This window comes from Artemia sp. Qi Xiang Cuo, chromosome 2 (assembly GCF_049724085.1).
Source record: "Artemia sp. Qi Xiang Cuo chromosome 2, ASM4972408v1, whole genome shotgun sequence".
NCBI lineage: Eukaryota > Metazoa > Arthropoda > Branchiopoda > Anostraca > Artemiidae > Artemia > Artemia sp. Qi Xiang Cuo.
This window is the reverse complement of record NC_142795.1, coordinates 95,664,321-95,686,018: the sequence shown is the minus strand read 5'-3', so window position 1 is coordinate 95,686,018 and position 21,698 is coordinate 95,664,321. Positions and strand designations below refer to the sequence as shown.

Sequence of the window (21,698 nt, the reverse complement as noted above, 5' to 3'; positions counted from 1 at the left end):
GCCATTCATCACTTTTGACGCTTAAAAAGGAACTAGAATTTCCAATTTTCAACCAAATGAGCCTCTCCTAAAGTTAAACAGCCATCCCTTCCATAAAAACCTTAAATACCCCGTGGGCATAACTTACAACCCTTGCTCCTAATCTCTGGGGTTTGTTCCAACCCCAAAAACCTTGTTATATGTTATATTATATGATATTTGTTATATGTTATATGACTATTTTAAATACAATGGTTATTTCAGAATTTCTATTAGATGCATTTCGGGACTATACGACGTGCGTGTGGGGGAGGGGCTACCCTTCGATCAATTTGACTCTTAAAAATAACACTAGAGTGTCTGATTACCAGTCGAATGAGCCCCCTCCAAAGTTTATATGACCACGCTTTCTATAAAAACTTTATATGCCCCAAGGGCATAACTTACGACCCTTGTCCTGAGGGCTATGGGGGGGGGGGGATTATCATCCTCAAATACATAATTTCCAGGCCTTTCAAATACGTTGAACAAAATGGTCAAATCAAAATATTGATCGGAAATATTTGGGGAAATGATGGGCATGGGGGGGGGTGTCCCTTCAATTACTTTTGACTATTAAAAAGGGTAATAGCGCTCTTAATTTCCGCTCGAATAAGCCCTTTTTTGAAGTTCATATGAAAACGTTTTCTAAAAAAGCCTTATATGCCCCCAGGGCACAACTTACAACCTTATCCCTAAGGGCTGTGGGGGGTGGTTGTCATACTAGAAGACATAATTTACAGACCCTTCAACTACGTTTAACAAAATGACTAAATCAAAATGTTCATCGGAAGTGTTTGAAGAGATTATGAGTGTGTGGGGGGGGGGCATTCGCCCTCCGATCGCTTTTGACTATTAATAAAGGCACTAGTCCTCTCAATTTCCAATTGAATGAGCCCTTTTTTTAAGTTTCTATGACAAAACTTTCTAAAAAATAGTATATGCCCCCAGGGCATAACTTAAAACCTTTGCCCTGGGGGCTGTGGGTGGTTTGTCATCCTCAAAGACATAAATTCCGGACATTTTAACTACGTTCAACAGAATGGCTATCTCAAGATTTTGATTGGACATGTTCGGGGAAATGGTGGGCGTGAGAGGGGGGTTAGTTGCCCTCCGATCACTTTCGACTATTAAGAAGTGCACTAGCCCTTCCAATTTCCAATCGAATGAGCCCTTTTTGAAGTTCCTACGACAACGCTTTCTATAAAAACCTTATATGCCCCCAGTGTACAACTTACAACCCTTGCTCTGAGGGCTGAGGGGAGAGTGTCATTCTCAAAGACATAAATTACAAACATTTCTTGAACAAATGGCTATCTCAAAATTTTGATTGGATGTGTTTGGGGAAATGGTGGGCGTGAGATGGGGGTTAGTTGCCCTCAAATCAATTTTGACTATTAAAAAGGGCACTAGTCATTTCAGTTTCCAATCGAATGAGCCTTTTTTGAAGTTTCTACGACAACGCTTTCTATAAAACTTTATACGTCCCCAGGGCATAGCTTACAATCCTTGCCCTGAGGACTCTGGGGGGAGTGTCATCCTAAAAGACATAATTTCCAGACCTTTCAACTACGTCAAACAAAATGGCTATCTCAAAATTTTGATTGGATATGTTTGGGGAAATTGGGGGTGTGAGAGGGGTGTTAGTTTTCCCCCAATCGCTTTCGAGTATTAAAAAGGGCATAAACCCTTTCAATTTCCAATCGAATGAGCCCTTTTCGAATTTTCTACGACAACTTGATCAATACGAAGTACCCTGGTCTAAAAAGATAAATAATACTTTGTACCAACATCGTTCTTTGCTTAGGCAGCGCTATTGCGCTGCCTATGATTTAACGGATCAGAAGACACACATTCGTCATACGTTCCCAGAGATGACCTTGCGCCCCAACATAGCATTAAATCAAAAGTTCAAGGTACCTCTTGATATTTTGAAAACCAAACAATTATACAGTAGAAAACAATTAAACGAACCTGTCCGTTGGATACAGTTTCGGTTGGCATAGATTACAACTGAATAAAAACGCTTTAAGACCAAAGCAACAAAAATAAAGCATATGACACAATTTTCTGGGATAAAATACTCACATGAAATTCTTCCTTGAAAATTTCGTTTTCAACAGCCCAATAGAAAAGCGTTCCATTAAATGATAGAGCACTTACGTTGTAAAAGCTCGAGGTTTGAACGTTGCTCCGAAAGTTAACAATGTCGTCCCTGAAATCGATCAAAATTAAACAGATATCCTACTCAATATCATATTGCACGTCTGTTACAATTCTTATTAGTGAAAAATGTGGTTTTGATCTGGCATTTGAGCAACAGAAATGGTTTTTCTTCCAAAATGTTAAGAACAATTCGCATAATAGTATTATCCAGAATCGGCCGAAATCACCAGTGCAGACATTGTGCTTTTTTCAGGGGCAAAAGGGGAACGGGGAGGGGGGGTCTCTAATTTAAATTTCTGCATTATTTTCTGGATTGAAAAGTCTTTTCCTATTAATTAAAGTCCTGGGATGCCAAAAATGAACTAAGAATTAGAAAATTACATCAATAAATACCCCGTTTTCCCCCTAAGGGAGGTCAAAGGGAGATGAAAAAATCAGAATCATAATTTGGGCAGTAATTGGTGATTAAAAGTTTGTTTCCCGTTAATTCAATTCTGGGGAGATCAAAAATGACATTAGAATTGAAAAATTCATTATTTAGTACAACGTTACTACCCTAATCCAGTTCAGAGTGGGGGCAGGGTTGCCAACTGGACATATTTTATGTCCAAAGGACATATTTCTATGCGCCTGGACATAATGACATGATAGGGCAAAAAATGGACACATTTTAGACATTTGGGACATAAAGTGGACACATTTTCAAAATTTATGACGTAAAACAAATTACTTTCATAAAAAAATGCCACTCATCACCAAATGAGTGCTAAGACTTATATCTACTTATTTTTTTAAGCTCTGTATTTATTTTCCGGTGTTGCTTGCTCTTCCCTGAAGCAAACTTTCTGAAAATGCCTTCAAAATTCTTTCGCCTATAAATGGTATTATTAGCCCTGATTTTAACCCGCCACGGTCAAGATAAAGGACAAGCTGTCACCTTTTTCATATAAACTTACTTCCGGCTTCCGAACGTCACACAAAAAGCTCAATGAAAAGCAAAGCATAAACACATACTAACAAAACTCTCCAAAAGTGACCCCGCGTACATCAGCGCCTCTAGAGGGTAAATGTTGTACTACTTAATCGCTCCGAGCCAATAAATCAAATTTAATACAGCTTTTACGGAACAAGTATAATTACCTACGGAACTTGTGAGTTAACCGCCAGGTTCGCATAGGTATGGAATTGTCTCCGGAGACGCGGACATAGGGTCACTTTTTTTGTATGGAGAGGATAGGTTTTGTCAGTACTTGTGAGTATGTGTTTATACTTTGATGAAAAGTAAACAAAATGAAACCTTTCGATTGTTGATGGTCTGAAATCATATTAGTGATTTACGAATAAAGTAAACATACCACTCGATGCCTTTTTTTATGTTCTTTCCAAATATAATAATCATTTTTGTCGGAAATGAATTTTACCCCCACCCCTATATATACCAATTCAGGGCATATATTTGCACATTAGGGGGGGGGGTAAATTTTAAACTTACCTCCCATTTACATCAGAAATAAAATTTACATCCACCCACCCCCCCTCCTAATGTGCAAATATATACCCTGAATCGGTATGTAAAGTATTTGGAACATAAATTCGAGAAGGCTTTTTATGGTGTCTAGTTTCTTAGAGATTTGGCCATGTATATGTCAACGAGAACAGTCCAGGGGGGGCTTTTGGGACTAAGGCTAGTCGTGGGAAAGGGTCCTTTCCCAGGCATGGTTGAACAACCAATAGCTGGAACTTCCGTTCCAGGAAAGTTATATTCTTGGCTCATTTCTAAAGGCGGTCCATCTCTCGCCTTCGTCGTAGCTAGTTGTTCTTGTGCTACCTTATTTTCTCTATGTGTATTCTCACGTTATTTAATAAACACCATGTACCAACATTTATCGTCTATCTTAGGAATTTACGTAAACCATTACATCTGCCAATATAAAAGGCATACAAATAAAGAACTAAAGAGAGGTTTACAGAGTGGTGGCAAGCGGTTAAAGCTAGTGGAGCATAAATCACTAGGGGAAAACCTCCAAGAGACATTTGAGTGACCGTTATAAGTACTTACGACATCTTACGCTAAATACTGGCAACATATTGAAGAGTTATTTCGCCAGCTACCAAAATTGCTGTGATATTGAGCTGCAAATACTGCAAAAGACTGATTAATAAGACATCGAAACGTTGCGAGCTATTAAACTTTCTTCTATTCAAAGAGCCTTCTTGAAAAACACTTTCTTTTAAATGAACATTTTGAAATAGGCTGTTACACAATGCCTAATATGGATTTCCTCGCGATCGCGTCTACCTACTAATTCAAATTTCTACAACTGAGAGTCTCAGGTTGATTGCTACCTTCACTTAGCCATTCTACGTTTGGTGGGTTTTTTTACCTGATTTTATGCAGTCGACGTGTGATCTATATTTGACAGTTTCCAACCAATGTTTAACATTTTTGAATTCGATAATCGAAAATTAATTCTCAATTGTGACTCCATTTGATGCTAGTGTTTTAATTGAGACCAACTGCAATTGGATTTGAGACATATTATCTTTCGTAAGTGATTTAGCACGGCTAAACAACCCAGTAAATTTTATTAGACCCTTGTTGTTAAAGGTGAAGTTTCTTGCCCAAAATCTAGCGTCCGTAATTAAAGAGCTGTGTTTAAAACCAATATTTAAAATTTTAGAGTAATTGCTTTTTCAAATTTTGATCTCAATATATCAGTTATTATTTCTATATTTGATCCGGCGGAATCTGGATATAACAAAAAGGTTGCTTTTGATTTTGTAAAACAGTGGAGGATAAATGGCATATTTCCATTTCTTTTATTTGACTCCCCTCGATTATAAATTTGTCAAAATTAAAACGTGGATTACTTGTAGCATATGCCCCAGGGAAAAAATAGTAGGCAAAATGGTTGCAGAGTTTGTAGGCGTGGCTCAATTTAAGGATGAAAGGGTATATCTATTCTATAGAAGGATGCAAAAATTAGGAAGGTCATGTAGGGTGTCCTTAGAAGCCAGGGATGATGGTGTAGTCCTTGGAAGATTTGCTCTTAATTTATTCAAGAAGGGGATCAGACCGTCCTACAAACGGTGTTTGTTAGAGAATAGTGCAGAATTTTTTTGTTTAGGTGATGCGTACAAGGTTGCAAAGTAATATGAGCAGATAGAACAGATAGCGGGGAAAGGAGACACGTCTTCTTTTTCCGATGAATTTTTTTCTGCGCTGACGAGGGTGAAATTTGGACTCAATGATAATGAGAAGGAACTGCGAGATGGCACTGATTCCTCGCAGGGCGGTTTGGCTACCCAGGAAAAGGGAGCTGGTTTTGATGTCCCGTGGGATGGTACTGATGCCTCACGGGATGGTTTTTTTTGTTGCACTGCAAGATGGTACTGATTCCTCGCAGGGCGATTTGGCTACCCAGGAAAACGGAGCTGGTTTTGAGGTCCCGTGAGATGGTACAGATGCCTCACGGGATGGTTTTTTTTTGTTGCACTGCGAGATGGTACTGATGCCTCGCAAGGCGGTTTGGCTACCCATGGAAAGGGAGCTGGTTTTGAGGTCCCGTAGGATGGTACTGATGCCTCACGGGATGGGTTTTTTTGTTGCACGGCGAGATGGTACTGAGTTTTTGTAGGGCGGTTTGGCGATCCCGGGCAAGGGTGATGGTTCTTAGGGCCCGTTTTATTTGAAGGCTTCCGCACTGGTTTGTTTTTTTTTTGTTGCAATGCAAGATTGTACTTCTGCATCGCAGGGCGGGTTGGATACCCATGAAAAAGGTCCAGGTTTTGAGGTACCGTGGGATGAGAAAAAAAGTTGTAAAGGGTGCTGGTTTTGAGGTCCAGTGGGATGTGTTTGATGCCTCACGGGATGGTTTTAATGCGTAGCGCTAATAGTTATGTAGAGATATCAACAGTAGTACTGCCATTTGTCGAACCACAAGTTAGTAGAGCAAAACCAAATAGGTCAAAACCGAGGCGTTCCGCAGCAATAAAACCCCGAGGATTTTATTGTTAATAATATCTTGACGTCATTGCAGCATGGTAGGCCAATCAAACTGCAATGGTTGACATATCTATTCCATTATTTATAAGTTTATGCAATTTCATTTATTTGTCACCAATATTTTCAGGATTGATTAGTCATTCCTTTTGCCCTAATCCGAAGTTTATACATCATCCCTACTTTCCTTGTCCTCATCAAAATTCAAGGGTATGGGGAACAAGTCTATTTTAAAGTATAGAGAGAAAAATGAAGTGCTAAAATATCCAGTTTCCGACGACTGTTATTAGTGTGGTTCGTTTATACTATGTATGTTTTTACTTATGCAAGTATTGTGTAGTGTTTATATTATGTAATTCTTTACTAGTTTATGCTGAAGAATGTTAATAGGTGAGAAGTGAATAATTTGTAAAAGGTATTTAATGCTTTGAATTATATTATAGTTTAAGGGTTTAATGAGAAGGGGATAAGCCAAATTTTGGATATTTAACTTAAAACAGGGAGGAGAATCTGTAAAGTATTTGGAACATAAATTCGAGAAGGCTTTTTCTGGTGCCTCGTTTCTTAGATATTTGGCCATGTATATGTCAACGAGAACAGTCCAGGGGGGCTTTTGGGACTAAGGCTAGTCGTGGGAAAGGGTCCGTTCCCAGGCATGGTTGAACAACCAATAGCTGGAACTTCCGTTCCAGGAAAGTTATATTCTTGGCTCATTTCTAAAGGCGGTCCATCTCTCGCCTTCGTCGTAGCTAGTTGTTCTTGTGCTACCTTATTTTCTCTATGTGTATTCTCACGTTATTTAATAAACACCATGTACCAACATTTATCGTCTATCTTAGGAATTTACGTAAACCATTACATCTGCCAATATAAAAGGCATACAAATAAAGAACTAAATAGAGGTTTACAGGTATATATAGGGGTGGGGGTAAAATTCATATCCAACAAAAATGATTCTTCTATTTGGAAAGAGCAAAAAAGGGCATCGAGTGGTATGTTTACTTTATTCGTATGTCAGTAATATGAACTAAGAAAAAATTACCGACGGGTCTCCATGTCTGGTTTCCTTATACAGTATATAGCGGTGGGTACCGCATAATGCATAAGTACCTATATATACATATAGTAGTAAATATATATATAACTGCAGAATTACTATATATATTTACTTAGTTTATAATACTATAAAGTAATATATATAGTATAAGCCTAAAATTGGGGCTATTGAAGAGGAGATATGTTAATAAGACAGTTCCTATTTTTATAATATGCAAATATTGTAGTTATCAAACTTTGAAATCGATTTCGCTATACTTACCTCCCAGCCCCTCTAATATGCAGACGTATAGATAGACGAATTGTATTATTCCCATATCTTTTCCCGTTTCTTGCTCTCGTCAGCTTTTATTTGATTTACAGTTATACTAGTTGAAAAAAGAGTGATACATGGCAAATTGCATAGAAAATAATTAATTTTTACTATATTTTTGCACATTAAGCAGGGAAAGCATAGTAATTTGAGGAGGGGACAGCCCTTTTCATATACGGAATAATTTCTGTTCGTTTTAAGTTTTAATATCGCTCCTTACTTTCATTTGAAAAAATTTGTGTTTTTTATTTAATTTCCGAACTTTTTTGAATTAATGCAGCTTTGATTTTGACTCACCGTACATGAATAATTAAAACAAAATTTGCATATTAATTTTACTTTTTTGGCTAAGTGGCTTTTGCGTACTCTTGATTTGACGTAACTTACGAATTAACTTACGAAACCCCTAGTCAATACCTCGCTCTTTACGCCAAAGTTCAAATTTTCTTCCAGTTTTCTAAGAATGGCCCCTTAATCACAAATGCCTTTAATAAGAATAAAAAGCTCTTATTAAACTAAAAAAAAAAAAAAAAATAGCGCAAAGAGCGAGGTAATGACTAGGGGGCGAACCCAATATAAATTTCTGTTTGTTTTAATTTTTGGTGTTGCTCCTTACTTTCAGTTGAAAAATTGTTTTTTTATTTAATTTCTTGTTGTTTTTTAAATAATGCTGGGAAATCCGACGCCCCCTTCATAGCAATGTCCCTTCCTCCACGGAAAGATCCTCCCACGTAACCCCCCCAAACTACCAGGAAAAAATTTGCCCGGAAAACTTCTGTATACTTTCCAATAACCAATATTATATGTAAACATTGGACATTGTTCATAACTTGCAGACCGTCCCCTGGAGACTGTGAGGGTCATCCTCAAAGATATAGTTATTTTATTTTTCGAGCATTCTGAACAAAATGGCTAACTAAAAATTATGATCTGGTGACTTTGGGAAAAAAGAGAGCGTGGGAGGGGACTTAGTTGCCCTCCATTCTTTTTGGTCACTGGAAAAGGGTACTAGAACTTTTAATTTCCGTTCTGAATAAGCAAATCCATCAGTTTTCTGGTCTGCCCTATGAAAATGTAAGGATGCCAAGGATAAAGAAAAATACAAGGATCTTTGTGATTTTATTCTAGCATTATGTGGCCTGCCACACTCTTCAGCAGCTGCTGAAAGACAGATTACGATACTTGGTAAAATCAAAACCAAATTACGGAATGGTCTTCTAATGCAAACGACTAGTTTTATGTCAAGCAACTAATTTGGTGTTCTGGAACGTTGCTGGAATCCTGGATTATACATTTTGAAATGCGCAAGAAATACTCCGATTGGTAAATAGCTAGCAAAGGAAGAAATAAGGCTGGCTCTCATGCTAAACATAATTTTCAAGATGAATTCTCGCTAGAAGACTAATCTTAGGCTCCCACAAATTATTTTTAGTGTTTAATTGTTTTTATGAGTTTTGCGCTTGTATTATTGTTTTTTGTTTTTTTTTCAATATATTTGATGTTGACTGGCCGCTTTGAAAGATGTTTCCCAAGCGTCTTTTGGTCAATATCCCAATTGATAAGAAAAATAACCTCTAGGTTCTGAGATTTCAAGATGGACATATTTTGGACATATTTAAGACGAAATATGGACAATTTTGGATACTCAAGGGACATATTTATGGACCGAAAAGTTGGCAACCCTGAGTGGGGGTGGTGGTAAAAGTCTCCACCTTTCTATTGTTCCGGTTTTGGTTTTAACGGTGATTCATTGCAATTTCAAGACCGTACACTCACATGTGAACTAATAACACTAGGCTTCTCTATTAGCCTCAACCTGACTTCAGAGGTGTGGTGGGAGGGGTAATTTTACTTACAACGATACTTTTTTGCTGGAAGTTTTTTCTTTTTTCAGAGTTAATGATTGCAAATCTGAACAAAACATTTTCTTCAAATTCTCTTTAAGGTTTATTTTGACTCAACCACTCTTATTCTTACCCCCACTCTCACCCTATAGCACTGAAGAAATGCAATGAAAACATCAGAAGATTTCTATTTTTAACTTCGTTCCTGGATCTGACCAATTCAGTTATTATTGTAAAAAAGGCATGTAAAGTAAAAATTCAAACAAAATAGAACAAATAAGAACACTTTAATCATAATTCCCTTTGGTATTATCCATATTATAAGGAGTAAGAGAAGGCGAGAAGTAAGCTGCAGACTAGTAAAGGACTTGCTGATTTTTTTTTACCACTACGGGTGCTCTCCCAGAATGCCTCCTCTGATCCACTTTTTTTTTCCTATTTCTTGATAGTGTGCTGGCACTTGTCTCTAATAACACGGGAATAGTCTTAGGATGATACCTCTTTCACCCGCTTGCGTATGCTAATGACATTAATGGTTTGAATGGACAAACAGAGGTGATCCAAGCCAGTGCAAATCAACTACTCAGTTAGTTCCTTTGAAATGAAGATAAACACCAGCAAGACCAAGGCGATAAGAATATTACGGCACGCAGAGACTGTCACGCCCATCATCGAGGCCATGTTTCAGGGCGAGGAAATCGAGTGGATCAAGTAGTTTGTTTATCAAGGAAGTGTGCTTGCCTCCTCACGCTTCAAGTCACTCCACTATATTTGGAAAAAATAAATAATTACCCTTAGTTCCAGTTGCAACGTATGGAGCAGAGACATTGACTCAAAAATCCAACGAGAAACGTCGAATGGCGGTATTCGAAACACAACCATCCCCAAAACTCGCTAGCATTACTAATCTTTACTGAGTATCAAACGAACGGCAGCTGTACTCTTTGAATTACCCTCAAACCATCATACAGCCCATCCAACTTCAACAGCTTCAATGATTAGGACACGTTCAGCGTATGATCACAGCCCAGCTGTCCAAAATAGTCTTTGAAGTAAGAATCAATGTCTCTCGACCAAGAGAACGACCTCACAAGCGCTTGCAGGAAAATTTTTCTGCCCACTCCTTCCCAGTACTGCTGAGGACTGCGACAAACAGGGAGGTATACCGAAAATACTCGTATGATGCCATTAGAGAAGAAGCCCCGAATCAGTCAAACCGGCCGGATGGGAGTTAAGTAAGTAAGTAACATTGGTTATTGAGACCATAAATGTCCACATAAACGTTGAGGAAGCTTGTTCCATGGCACTGGCTACAAGCAATAGTGCAGAAAAGGGTCACTCTTTTTGCAAGTGCATCGAAGGCTATCATAGTCACCTTTATGGCTACAGTATATCAATTTTAGAAGGCTTTCAGGAACAGTCGGTATATTAGTCGTATGAGGCATACAACCATTTGACAAAAGTTTCCAGCCCCAGCTTTCAGATACTAGAACTGACGCTGAAGGCAACCATGTCATCATTTGAAAATAAAGATGCAGGTAGTGATACTTTGGAGCAGCAGTTGTGGGTGGTAAGTCTTTGGGGCGGACAAAATTAGCCACACTGGCTAATTTTGATACGAAAAGACAGTGTCAAAGTTCAGATAAGGATTCGTCGGATCCAGCTTTGTACAAGCATAGAAGAGCCTTGTCGCCTTCCGCAATCAGTTCTTTCTTGTTCGCTGAAAAGTAATAAAACATGTGGCTGGCTTTAAAAACCCTTGCATCAGCTGCAGCTTTCAGTACCGAAGTTTTGCTAACATCGTGCAATCGAGAAGTGTTGTCACAAGCTGAAAAGGAATGGAAAATCAACAGTGACTCTCTAACCTCAAGTAGAAGATGTCAGAAATCTTTGAAGAGTCAGCAGAAACTTCAGTCAGAGCCAACGCTATAGCATTGCCTATACCAAAGGCTACACGGTTCCAATGTTTTATTATTATTATTTTTTTCCAGAGGCACTTCATATGGAAGTAGTGGTCGTATGAACTTCAGAGGGTGACCATTCGATTGAAAATCGGAAATTCTAGTGCCCTTTTTAAGAGTCAAAAGTGATCAGAGGGCAACTGCCCCCCCCCCTCCAAGCCCTTTTTTTACCAAATGCATCTGATAAAAGTTTTTAGATAGCCAATATGTTAAAAATAGTTCATAGATCATATAACAAAACTCCAGGGTCAACACAACCCCCCAGGGCCCAGAGCAGTCGTTGTAAGTTACGCCCTGGGGGCATATATGGTTCTTATAGTAGGGATGCTCGTATAAGCTTCAGAGGACTCGTTGGATTGGAAATTGAAAGTTCTAGTTCATTTTTTAAGAGTCAAAAGAGATCGGAGGATAATTAGCCAACCCCGCGCCCTCTTCTCCCCAAACCCATCTGATAAAAATTTTGAAATAGCCATTTAAAAAAAATTGTTTTTTCACAGTTAAAAAAAAGTTTGGAAGAATAGGAAGATAAGTCTGCAAACCAAGATTAGAATATTAGAAGCTACAGTGATGACAGTGGTCAAATATGGCTCTGAAGCATGGGCGCTCCGAAAAGCGGATGAAGATTCGCTAAATATTTTCCAGAGAAATTGCTTAAGGATTGTTCTGGGTGCCCGGCTGACTGACCGTATTTCAAACAATAGGCTGTACGAAAAATGTGGTTTAATACCGCTTTCTAGTGCTATAATGAGAGAATGATTGAGGTGGCTAGGGCACTTTGTGCGGATGAAGGATGACAGATTGCTGAAGATTGTTCTTTTCGGCCAACCGTCTAGGGCTAAGCGGAAAGCAGGTCGTCCTCGTCTGGGGTGGGAGGACGTCATAAAGAAAGATTTAAAGGAAATGGGAACTTCATGGGCGGGCGTAAAAAGGGAGGCTTTGAGTAGATTGGGATGGAGGAGGAGCGTTCGTAGCTGCGTCGGCCGCAGGCGGCTAGGTGCTGCGGTGAGTTGTTAGTAGTAGTAGTAGTAGTATTGAAAAAAAAATTGTTCAAAAATCAGATAATAAAAACTCCGATGTCGACAAAACCCCCCAGAGCCCCAGGGAAAGTTTTTTTAAGTTATGCCCTGGGGGCATATAAGGTTTTATGTAAGGGGAGGTCGTATAAACTTCAAAGGTGGCTCATTTGATTGGAAACTGAAACTTCTAGTTACCTTTTTATGAGTCAGAGGGATCGGAGGGCATCTACCCTCTTTTCACACACACACCCTCTTTTCTCCAAATGCTTCCGATCAAAATCTTGAGATTGCCAGGTTTGAAATAGTCCAATGATCAAATAACAAAACTGCGGGGTCAGCAGTCCCACACCCATAATCCAGGGGAAGGGTTGTAACTTATGCTCTGGGGGCATATAAAGCTTTTATGGAAGAAGTGGACGCATAAAACTCAAAGGGGCTCAAATGATTTGAAATTGAAAGTTCTAATTCCCTTTTTAAGAGTCAAAAGTGATCCGATGGCAACTAGCCCCCCCCCCGCCAACCCTCTTTTCCCCAAATACGTCCGATAAATTCTTTTATATAACCATTTTGTTCAAAATAGACCAAATACCATATAACAAAGACTCCAGGGATAACATATCTCACCAAAACCTGAGGGCAAGTATTGTAAATTATACCCTGGGGGCATATAAGGTTTTTATGGAAGGGACGGTAGTATAAACTTCAGAGGGGGGCTCATTTGATATTAAATCGGAATTTCTAGTGCACTTTTTAAGAGTCAAAAGTGATCTTAAGGCAATTAGTCACACACACCCATCCCCCCAACACCCCTTTTCCCCAAATGCATCTGATGCAAATTTTAAGATACCCCTTTTATTCAAAATAGTTTAAACATCAAATAAGAAAAACTCAGGGGTCAACACTAATCCCTAGAGCCCGGGGGAAGTGTTGTAAGTAATACCCCGGGGGATGGGCAGATAAGATTTTATGTAAGGGGTGGTCGTTATAAACATCAGAGGTGACTCATTTGATTGGAAATTGAAATTTCTATTTACCTTTTTAAGAGCTAAGGTAAACGAGAGGTAAGGTAAACGAGTAGAAATTAACATAAGTTGGGCGTAAAATCCCTATGCCTTCCCAAGGCCAGAACAAAATTTGCACTTTACTAAAAAAAATATAAATGTTTTTACTTTTATAACTTCAATAAATCAATTAATATTAACATTTTGATTGCTAAATATCAGTATATGTATATTAAACTGACAATGTACATTCATTTGTATTTTTTCAGTAAAGTGCAAATTTTGATCTGGCCTTGGGAAGGCATAGGGATTTTGTGCCCAACTTATGTTAATTTTTGCTCGTTTTGAGTTTGACTCGGTTATTTATTGTAATTTTTGTTCGTTTTGGGTTTCATTTATTTATCGATGCTGATTTTTGGTAGTTTCACGCTAGGTAGATTATTTGGTTTTATTTTTGCTCATTTTTTGTATAATGGAATTCTTTACTTTTCTTTGAAAAACTTATTTTGTGGAAACAGTTTTTTTAATTAATTTCTGTTCGTTTTATATTGACATAGTCTTTTCAGGGAAAAAGAAAATAATACTTTAAATCTTTTCGTTGTTTAAGACATTATAGTTCGGCCTGCTATTTGTATGCTGGAGAAAAATTTTCAGCAATTTTTAACAACAAACACCCTTTTATAAATCTGGACACAAATAGTACTGTTTAATTTAGTTTCATACCTCCTCTAGTTGACCTGAAAGGGAAAACTTGATACCATTCGCAAAAAAACCTGTTTACTTTCTTTGATAGCTTGGATACACTTACGCTATTTTGATTTGGTTAAATTTTAAGAGCAGAAGTAGCCCCAAAAGTTTGAACATAATACGCTCAGTCGTTCATGGGATACTGCTGAGACGCCTTTTTGGGAATTAGCATTATGACAGTACATTTTGATTTAATCTTAAGGCAACATTTAGTTTTTAAACATAATGGGCAAATGGGAGGGTGGGCGTGGGAGGGTGGGAGTGCAAAGGGGAAGAATTGCCCTCCAATCACTTTCGACTATTAAAAAGGGCATCAGCCCTTTCTATTTTCAATCGCATGAGCCCTTTTCGAAGTTCCCACGACAACTCCTTCGATACGAAGTGCCCTGGTCTAAACAATAACAATAACAAAAAACATCAACTAATCACTTTCGAGTATTAAAAAGGGTACTAGCCCTTTGAATTTTAAATCGAATGAGCCCTTTTTCAAGTTTCTACGAAAAAATTTCAATAAAAACCATATATGCCCCCAAGCCATAACTTATAACCCTTGCTCTGAAGGTTATGGGGGAGATCCTCCTCAAAAACATTTTTCCTATCTGGAAATCAACTATGCTGAACAAAATGGTTATCTCAAAATTTTGATTGGACGTGTTTGGGGAAATGATGGGCGTTAGGGGGGAATAGTTGCCCTCCAATCACTTTCGACTATTAAAAAGGGTACTAGCCCTTTGAATTTCCAATCTAATGAGCCTTTTTGAAGTTTCTACGACAACGCCTTCTATAAAAACCTTATATGCCCCCAGGACATAACTTAAAACCCTTGCCTTGAGGTTTGTGGGGGAGTTTCCACCTCAAAAACATGTTTTCTATCTGGTAATCAACTACGCTGAACAAAATGGCTATCTCAAAATTTGATTGGATGTGTTTGGGGGAATCATGGGCGTGGGGGGGGGGGGGGCTTGTTGCCCTCCAATCACTTTCGAGTGTTAAAAAGGGCACTAGCCCTTTGAATTTCCAATCGAATGAGCCTGTTGAAGTTTCTACGACAACGCCTTCTATAAAAACCTTGTATGCCCAAAGAGCATAACTTAAAACCTTTGCCCTGAGGGTTGTGGGGGAGTATCCTCCTCAAAAATATATTTTCTATCTGGAAATCAACTACGCTGAACAAAATGGCCTACTTAAATTTTTTATTGGATTTGTTTGAATTTCCAATCGAATGAGCCTGTTTTGAAGTTTCTACGACAACGCCTTCTATAAAAACCTTATATGCCCCCAGGTCATAGCTTAAAACCCTTGCCCTGAGGGTTGTGTGGGAGTGTCCTCCTCAAAAACATATTTTCTATCTGGAAATCAACTACACTGAACAAAATGGCTATCTCAAAATTTTGATTGGATGTGTTTGGGGAAATTATGGGCGTGGGGGGGGGGGCTAGTTGCCCTCCAATCACTTCCGACTATTAAAAAGAGCACTAGTCCTTTGAATTTCCAATCGAATGAGCCTGTTTTGAAGTTTCTACGACAACGCCTTCTATAAAAACCTTATATGCCCCCAGGGCACAACTTAAAACCCTTTCCCTGAAGGTTGTGGAGGAATATCCTCCTCAAAAGAATATTTTCTATCTTTAAATCCACTACACTGAACAAAATGGCTATCTCAAAATTTTTATTGGATGTGTTTGGGGGAATGATGGGCGTGGGAGGGGGCTAGTTACCCTCCAATCACTTTCGACTATTAAAAAGGGTACTAGCCCTTCTAATTTCCAATTGAATGAGCCTTTTTTGAAGCTTCTACGACAACACCTTCTATAAAAAACCTTATATGCCCCCAGGGCATAACTTAAAACCCTTGCCCTGAGGGTTGTGGGCGAGTATCCTCCTCAAAAACATATTTCTATCTGGAAATCAACTACGCCGAACAAAATGGCTATCTCAAGATTTTGATTGGATGTTTTTGGGGGAATGATGGGCGTGGGGGAGAGGGGCTAGTTGCCCTCCAATCACTTTTGACTATTAAAAAGGGTCACTCCAATTTCCAATCGAATGAGCCCTTTTCGAAGTTTCTACGACAACTCCTTCGATACGAAGTGCCTGGGTACGGAGAAAAAAAAAACACATTGTGCCCACATCGTTCTTTACTTAAGCAGCGCTAGCGCGCTGCCTATGATTGAATATATTGTCAATTACATCAACTGTACAATGAAATATGTAAAAATATACAGCTTCGACACTAATTAAATCGGGTTTCGTAGAGTATATTTTCATAAACTATTCTCTATCTCCCAGAGGCCAGAATGCGATGCCAAATTCTTATAGCTGGAGTTTCAAGTCAAACGGAGATGTTCTATGTCTTATTAAAATTTACAGTTTAAACTAGTTTTTAAAATGTTAAAAATCTTACCCTTCAAATGAAAGAGAGAAGACGGTTGAATTTTCTTGATGAACTACAAGGATCTGCTGTCGGATAAAATCAATTTGAAAAGGTCCTAAATGCTGGTCTTTGAATATCCTTTTCGGAATTTTCTGAAGGGAGATGGGTGCTGCAAAATCGGCAAGATCAAGTCTGTATATACCTCCACGTTGTCCATCCATAACCCAAAACAAAAACCTAAACATTTAAAATGAATTAAAGCGAGGACATGCGTATTGCTGAGAAAGGAAAATACTAAGAATTCGAAAAATATTTTGAAAAATATCTTAAATATATTATAGCTTCTTGGTGTTCAGACATGCAAGAACACACATATTCAAGAAAAACAATGAAAATTAAAAAAAAATATATTCTTCTTCATTGGTGAGAAAAACAATCAAAACAAAATGAAAATAATACCAGAATTTGACATTATTTCTTATTGGGCGATAAGGTCCCTAAGGTCCCTAATTATAACTTCCCGTCACATCACATATGTCTTTGAATTTGAATGCATTCTTGAATTTAGTGGCCTTGAATGCTAAACCTTGATTTTTCTTTTATTTATATGTATATATATTTTCTATTAATAACCCTTGAAGCAAACCATATTTCTTTTTTTTAATATCCATAATTCTAATCCTTTAAAATTGGTATTTTTAAACATTTTATACCGCAATAAACATGGAAACATGATGGTTCCCATTTAAATGACAGTTATGATTCTTTTTTTTTAACGCCATTTTTTTAATAACTGTTATTTTTTCTACAGTAAAAATTTTTCCTTTTCGGCTCGTGTTAAAATAAAAATTCCACCGTAAAAGTTTAGTGAAAAAAATTTAATAAAAATGGGCATCATGGAAGCCACATGCAAATGTCTTATGTCAGAAATACAATCTTTTCAAAAGATGAAAAATATTAATTTTACTTAATTGCTACCAACCAGGTAGAAAAAGAAGGAGGAGTTCTATAGTTTTTTTTTGTAAAAAATAAACTTTATATTCCCTTTTGTGAATTTTCCTATGGGGGCAACGATTTTTATAGAAAGGACAATATGATCACAAAATAAGATGGTAGGATGATAGTTAAGCTTTGTTTGCAAAGCCTAGTAGGCTAAAAATAGTATGGACTTACATGAAGATAAACATATTAATCACTATACAATATCTTTAATTTTACAAGAATTATGAATTCTGTTTTTAAAAGTCATATAATACCTACAACAGCTTATTTTGAAAATTTCAGTTCATGTTAATTTAGTCCGTCCTCCTCAACCTCACTCTCTCTCTGGAGTAGAAATTTTGAATTTGTACCATGTATAGCTAATAGAGGTATTTTCTGACTTGAGATCAAGTTGCTAAAACAGACTTTGCATTTATAGCTTTATTTTCTATTTATGTACATGAAAAGATAAAACATTGGAATCAACATTAGAAATAGGGATTACATAACTTGATGTTAATTTTGTAATAATGATCGAAAAATATACCTGTTTCATGAATCCATTTGAAGATCAGTCAATCTTATTGGAAAAATGATAAGAAAAAAGGGTTAATTTGGGAAATGATTGACGCTACTGAGTGAAAATGCATAAGTTTAAATCAATGTCAGAAATTTGGATTTTATGATTTGGATCAATTAACAAGTTAACTTCCTAGTTTTTTTTTTCTTAATAGGACGACGACGGGGAAAATATACCCCTAAAAAGGATTCACTCGAAGATCAATGAGTTCTTGAAGTAAAGAAATCCGAAAATTGTTAAGTTTACCAAATACATGATGATTAAGACAAATGCCGCTAACGTCTGTATTAACATCTGAAATTGGAATTTCCTCACATGCTACGAGTTAGACTCAAAGATTTTACGCTTATTTAATTAGAAACCCACTCGATAAAACCCTACCCATTGTACGGATCCACTTGAAGATCAACAAGTCCACCTAATAAGGGTATATGAAAAAACGTCAGGTTTTTGCCAGCGATTGAACAGCGTCCAATGGAATAAGACAACGCTTCACTGTTTCGGTTCAAGTGACTATTAGACGACCTAGAAAGAAAGAAAATCATTCAAGAGAATCGTGCACACAGAAGGGGAAGATCAGTTTTAAGACCAATATGTTTCTCAAAAAAGAGAAGGTTAAGTATGTTAATAAATTTTTTGTATTGATTATATTCACTAAAATAAATATGACATATTTAGACTACAAAAGATGAAGAAGATAGATGGAAAGAAAGAAGAAGGAAAGAAAGATGACAGATGGAAAAGGGAAGACGAAGATGAAGATGGGAAAACAAAGGAAAGGTGAAGAATAAATATAGAAAATCTCACCGCGTTGCAATAGCAAAATAAAGAAGCTCATTTAGCCAGTCAACGCTCAGCTTTGAAATTCTTCCACCGATCAATTCTCTTGGCAACAGCGTACGCAACGGAGAGGCGTATTTAAGTTCCATTTCTAGAAGATCTCCATTAGCATTCGATATAAAAAGAAGTTTTTGACTTTCAAGGACATCCATACCTATTAACAGAAATGATTAACTCAGCATAATTTCCAAACCTTCAACGAGGAAATATAAGAAAAGTAACCAGAAAATCATTATTTTAGGTTGGCCTGTTAAAATTTTATGTGACATTTTATAACACCTTTTTATTGCTCCTCTTTCTTTTTCCTTAACCTTTTTCTTTTTCCTTTTTCCTTTGCCCATTCATATTTCTAATTGAGATCCAAAATTTGGATTCACCTTCGATGAGAAGCAACTAAAAGCAAACTATATTTTCTTTATCTAAATTTATTTTCCTTGACCTATATTTATATTTATTTTTTTTAGCTATATATATTTTCTTTACCTATATAAGTTAATGGGTGGAATAGCTGGCTTGATTTTTTTCAAGAAAACACCTCTAGGTTTTCTTTTTGTGTTAAGTATGGTAAGTCCAATCGGTACTTATGCATTATAACTAAACCAGCGCTATAAACGAAAGAAGTCAAGTTTGGTTAATGCTAATGAAATAAAATAAGATTGGATGAATATATAATAGTTTAGAAACAAATTTGGGCTATATATTTGCACATTAGGGGAGGGGGGGGGGGGTAGGATAGCAAATATTAAATATGTAACCTAATCTAGGTACCTCTCCCCCCCCCCCCCCTAAACCCCAAAAAATAATCGTTTAAATACTGTAAACACAATGAGAAACCACGCTTTGCCATTAATTTATCTAGCAAATAGCCGTTTGTCTGGTTTCGTGTATGGTTTCCTTGTACAGTATATAGCACTGGTTTAGTTATAATGCATAAGTACCGACCATTCACATACGACTTTGACGAAATCCGCCAAGAGTTTTGTCACCTTTTCACTTTTAAGTTCTTTTTAAATGCAAAGGCTTTTAAAACAATTGTGACCTTCCTCTCTACCTTATGGAATATCTTGAAAAAATTTCAAATTGAAAAAAAGAAGAAGGAATACTAAGTGAGTACTCTGATAACAAATTTTTCTGTAACATGATTAACAGTTTACGGTAGGAAACCGATGGCTGTTCTTCTTTGGCATCTGAATAAAGCAGCAGATTTTCAAATTAGTAACATATTTTAAATTAGATGGCGCGGAGTAGCTGACATATTTAACGTTTCCTAAATACAGCAGCGTTTTAGGCTTCATAATAGGGGGGGGGGGGGGGGTAAGGTGTATCATAGCAATGCAAAATTACAAATTAAAAGGAACCTAGTATCAGATGCCATAAAAAATGGGGGGAGGCAGCTATTTTTCTGCCCAGACCTAGAGCCACCAATGCCTGAATAAAATGCCATGAAACGTCAGAAAACACATTTCCCGAAACAGTGCATGCTAATAGTAACTAACTTTAAAAGCTTGGTAAGAAAAAAAAACAAATTCAGAGCTAGCTATAATCAGTAGAAACTAAAGCAGTACTATCTTCCTTGATTTTTACGTTAGACAAAATAATCAGTTTTAAAACGGATAGCACTGAGTAGCTATAAAATTTGTTTCTTGATTTTTACGCTTTCAAGATCGAGCGTCAGAAAAAAACACGGCTCCAAAAGAACCTTGACTACATATAGCTAAAAATACAGGTATTTGTGTGTTTTTCGAAATTATCGTGTTTTGTTGCAATTTTCTTTTTTCGACAAGAATGTCACGTTCGATAATGTTCGGTCGTGAGAGCCATTTGGAAAAGAATTTTATTTAAGTTAACTTCTGGGACGGTCAACTGGAGGAGGCGTAGGGCAGCATGCTGGGAGCAATTAGTCCTATGTATTCTGCAAATAGCCTTTTTCGATAGTTTCACTGGTAAAAATAGAAAAACGAATATCCGCTATCCCCTAAATTTTGAAGAATACCCCCTACTAGATTACCTTTTTGAGTTGCTAGATAAAACAGTTACCCCCTCCAGTCTGTTCGTGAATTGGCACTTCTGGGTATGCTACAAGGAACATGACTTTGACTAGCACTTTCAGATGGAAAAGAAAAACAGAAAATGATTTGTGTCCAAAGAAACTACCAGAATTTTCTATTTAAAAAAGACAAAGGGTACTGAAAGATATCCACTTTCTTTCATATCATAAAAAAACATTCAAAAAATTCAAACCTACGGTGTGCGTACAAATGTGAGCACAATTAGCACGGTGAGCACAAAAAAACAGAAGAGAAATCATCTGTCAAATATAATGAAATTATCATTTCTCAAATCTCTTTATAGACAGGTAGGTTTGTGACCTTACCCTAACTAAAAACATTACGCTAAAGCATATAAAGTTAATTCCGATGATTAGAAATACAGTAATAAGTACATAATAATAATCAGAACATACCAAAAAAAACATAAGAGTTCACCACGTTAACTGGTCCAGCATAATTACTAAGAGTTTCCTTAAATTTCATATTCAAATTAAAATTAGTTAAGATTCCAATATGTTAAGTATTACATTTTACTAAATTATATTTTCATTAAAACTTGCACTTGAAATTAAAATTCGCATAAGATTACTATAAATGCTGAGACACAATCAATAGATATTACGTTGCCAGGGAGGAGGGGCTTCAGGGTGTATCTCCGATCCCCCCCCTCCCCCGGTAAGATGAATTTAACATTGTCACCCAACTTTGTACGATAAAGAATCACCAGAAGGAAAATCTTATATACAC

The 21,698-nt window shown here is 37.1% G+C and overlaps 1 protein-coding gene across 1 annotated transcript in view; it reads right to left on the bottom strand.

Annotated features, from left to right (window-relative positions):
• sev (receptor protein-tyrosine kinase sevenless) overlaps window positions 1-21,698 on the bottom strand; it is a 179,353-nt gene that overhangs the window by 108,210 nt on the left and 49,445 nt on the right. Inside the window, exons 7-10 of the mRNA XM_089104666.1 lie at window positions 18,868-19,054; window positions 18,442-18,585; window positions 16,530-16,736; window positions 2,107-2,233 (exon numbers count right to left, since the gene is read on the bottom strand). Coding sequence (XP_088960792.1) covers window positions 2,107-2,233; window positions 16,530-16,736; window positions 18,442-18,585; window positions 18,868-19,054 — 665 coding nt within the window. The remainder of the gene's footprint in view (window positions 1-2,106; window positions 2,234-16,529; window positions 16,737-18,441; window positions 18,586-18,867; window positions 19,055-21,698) is intronic.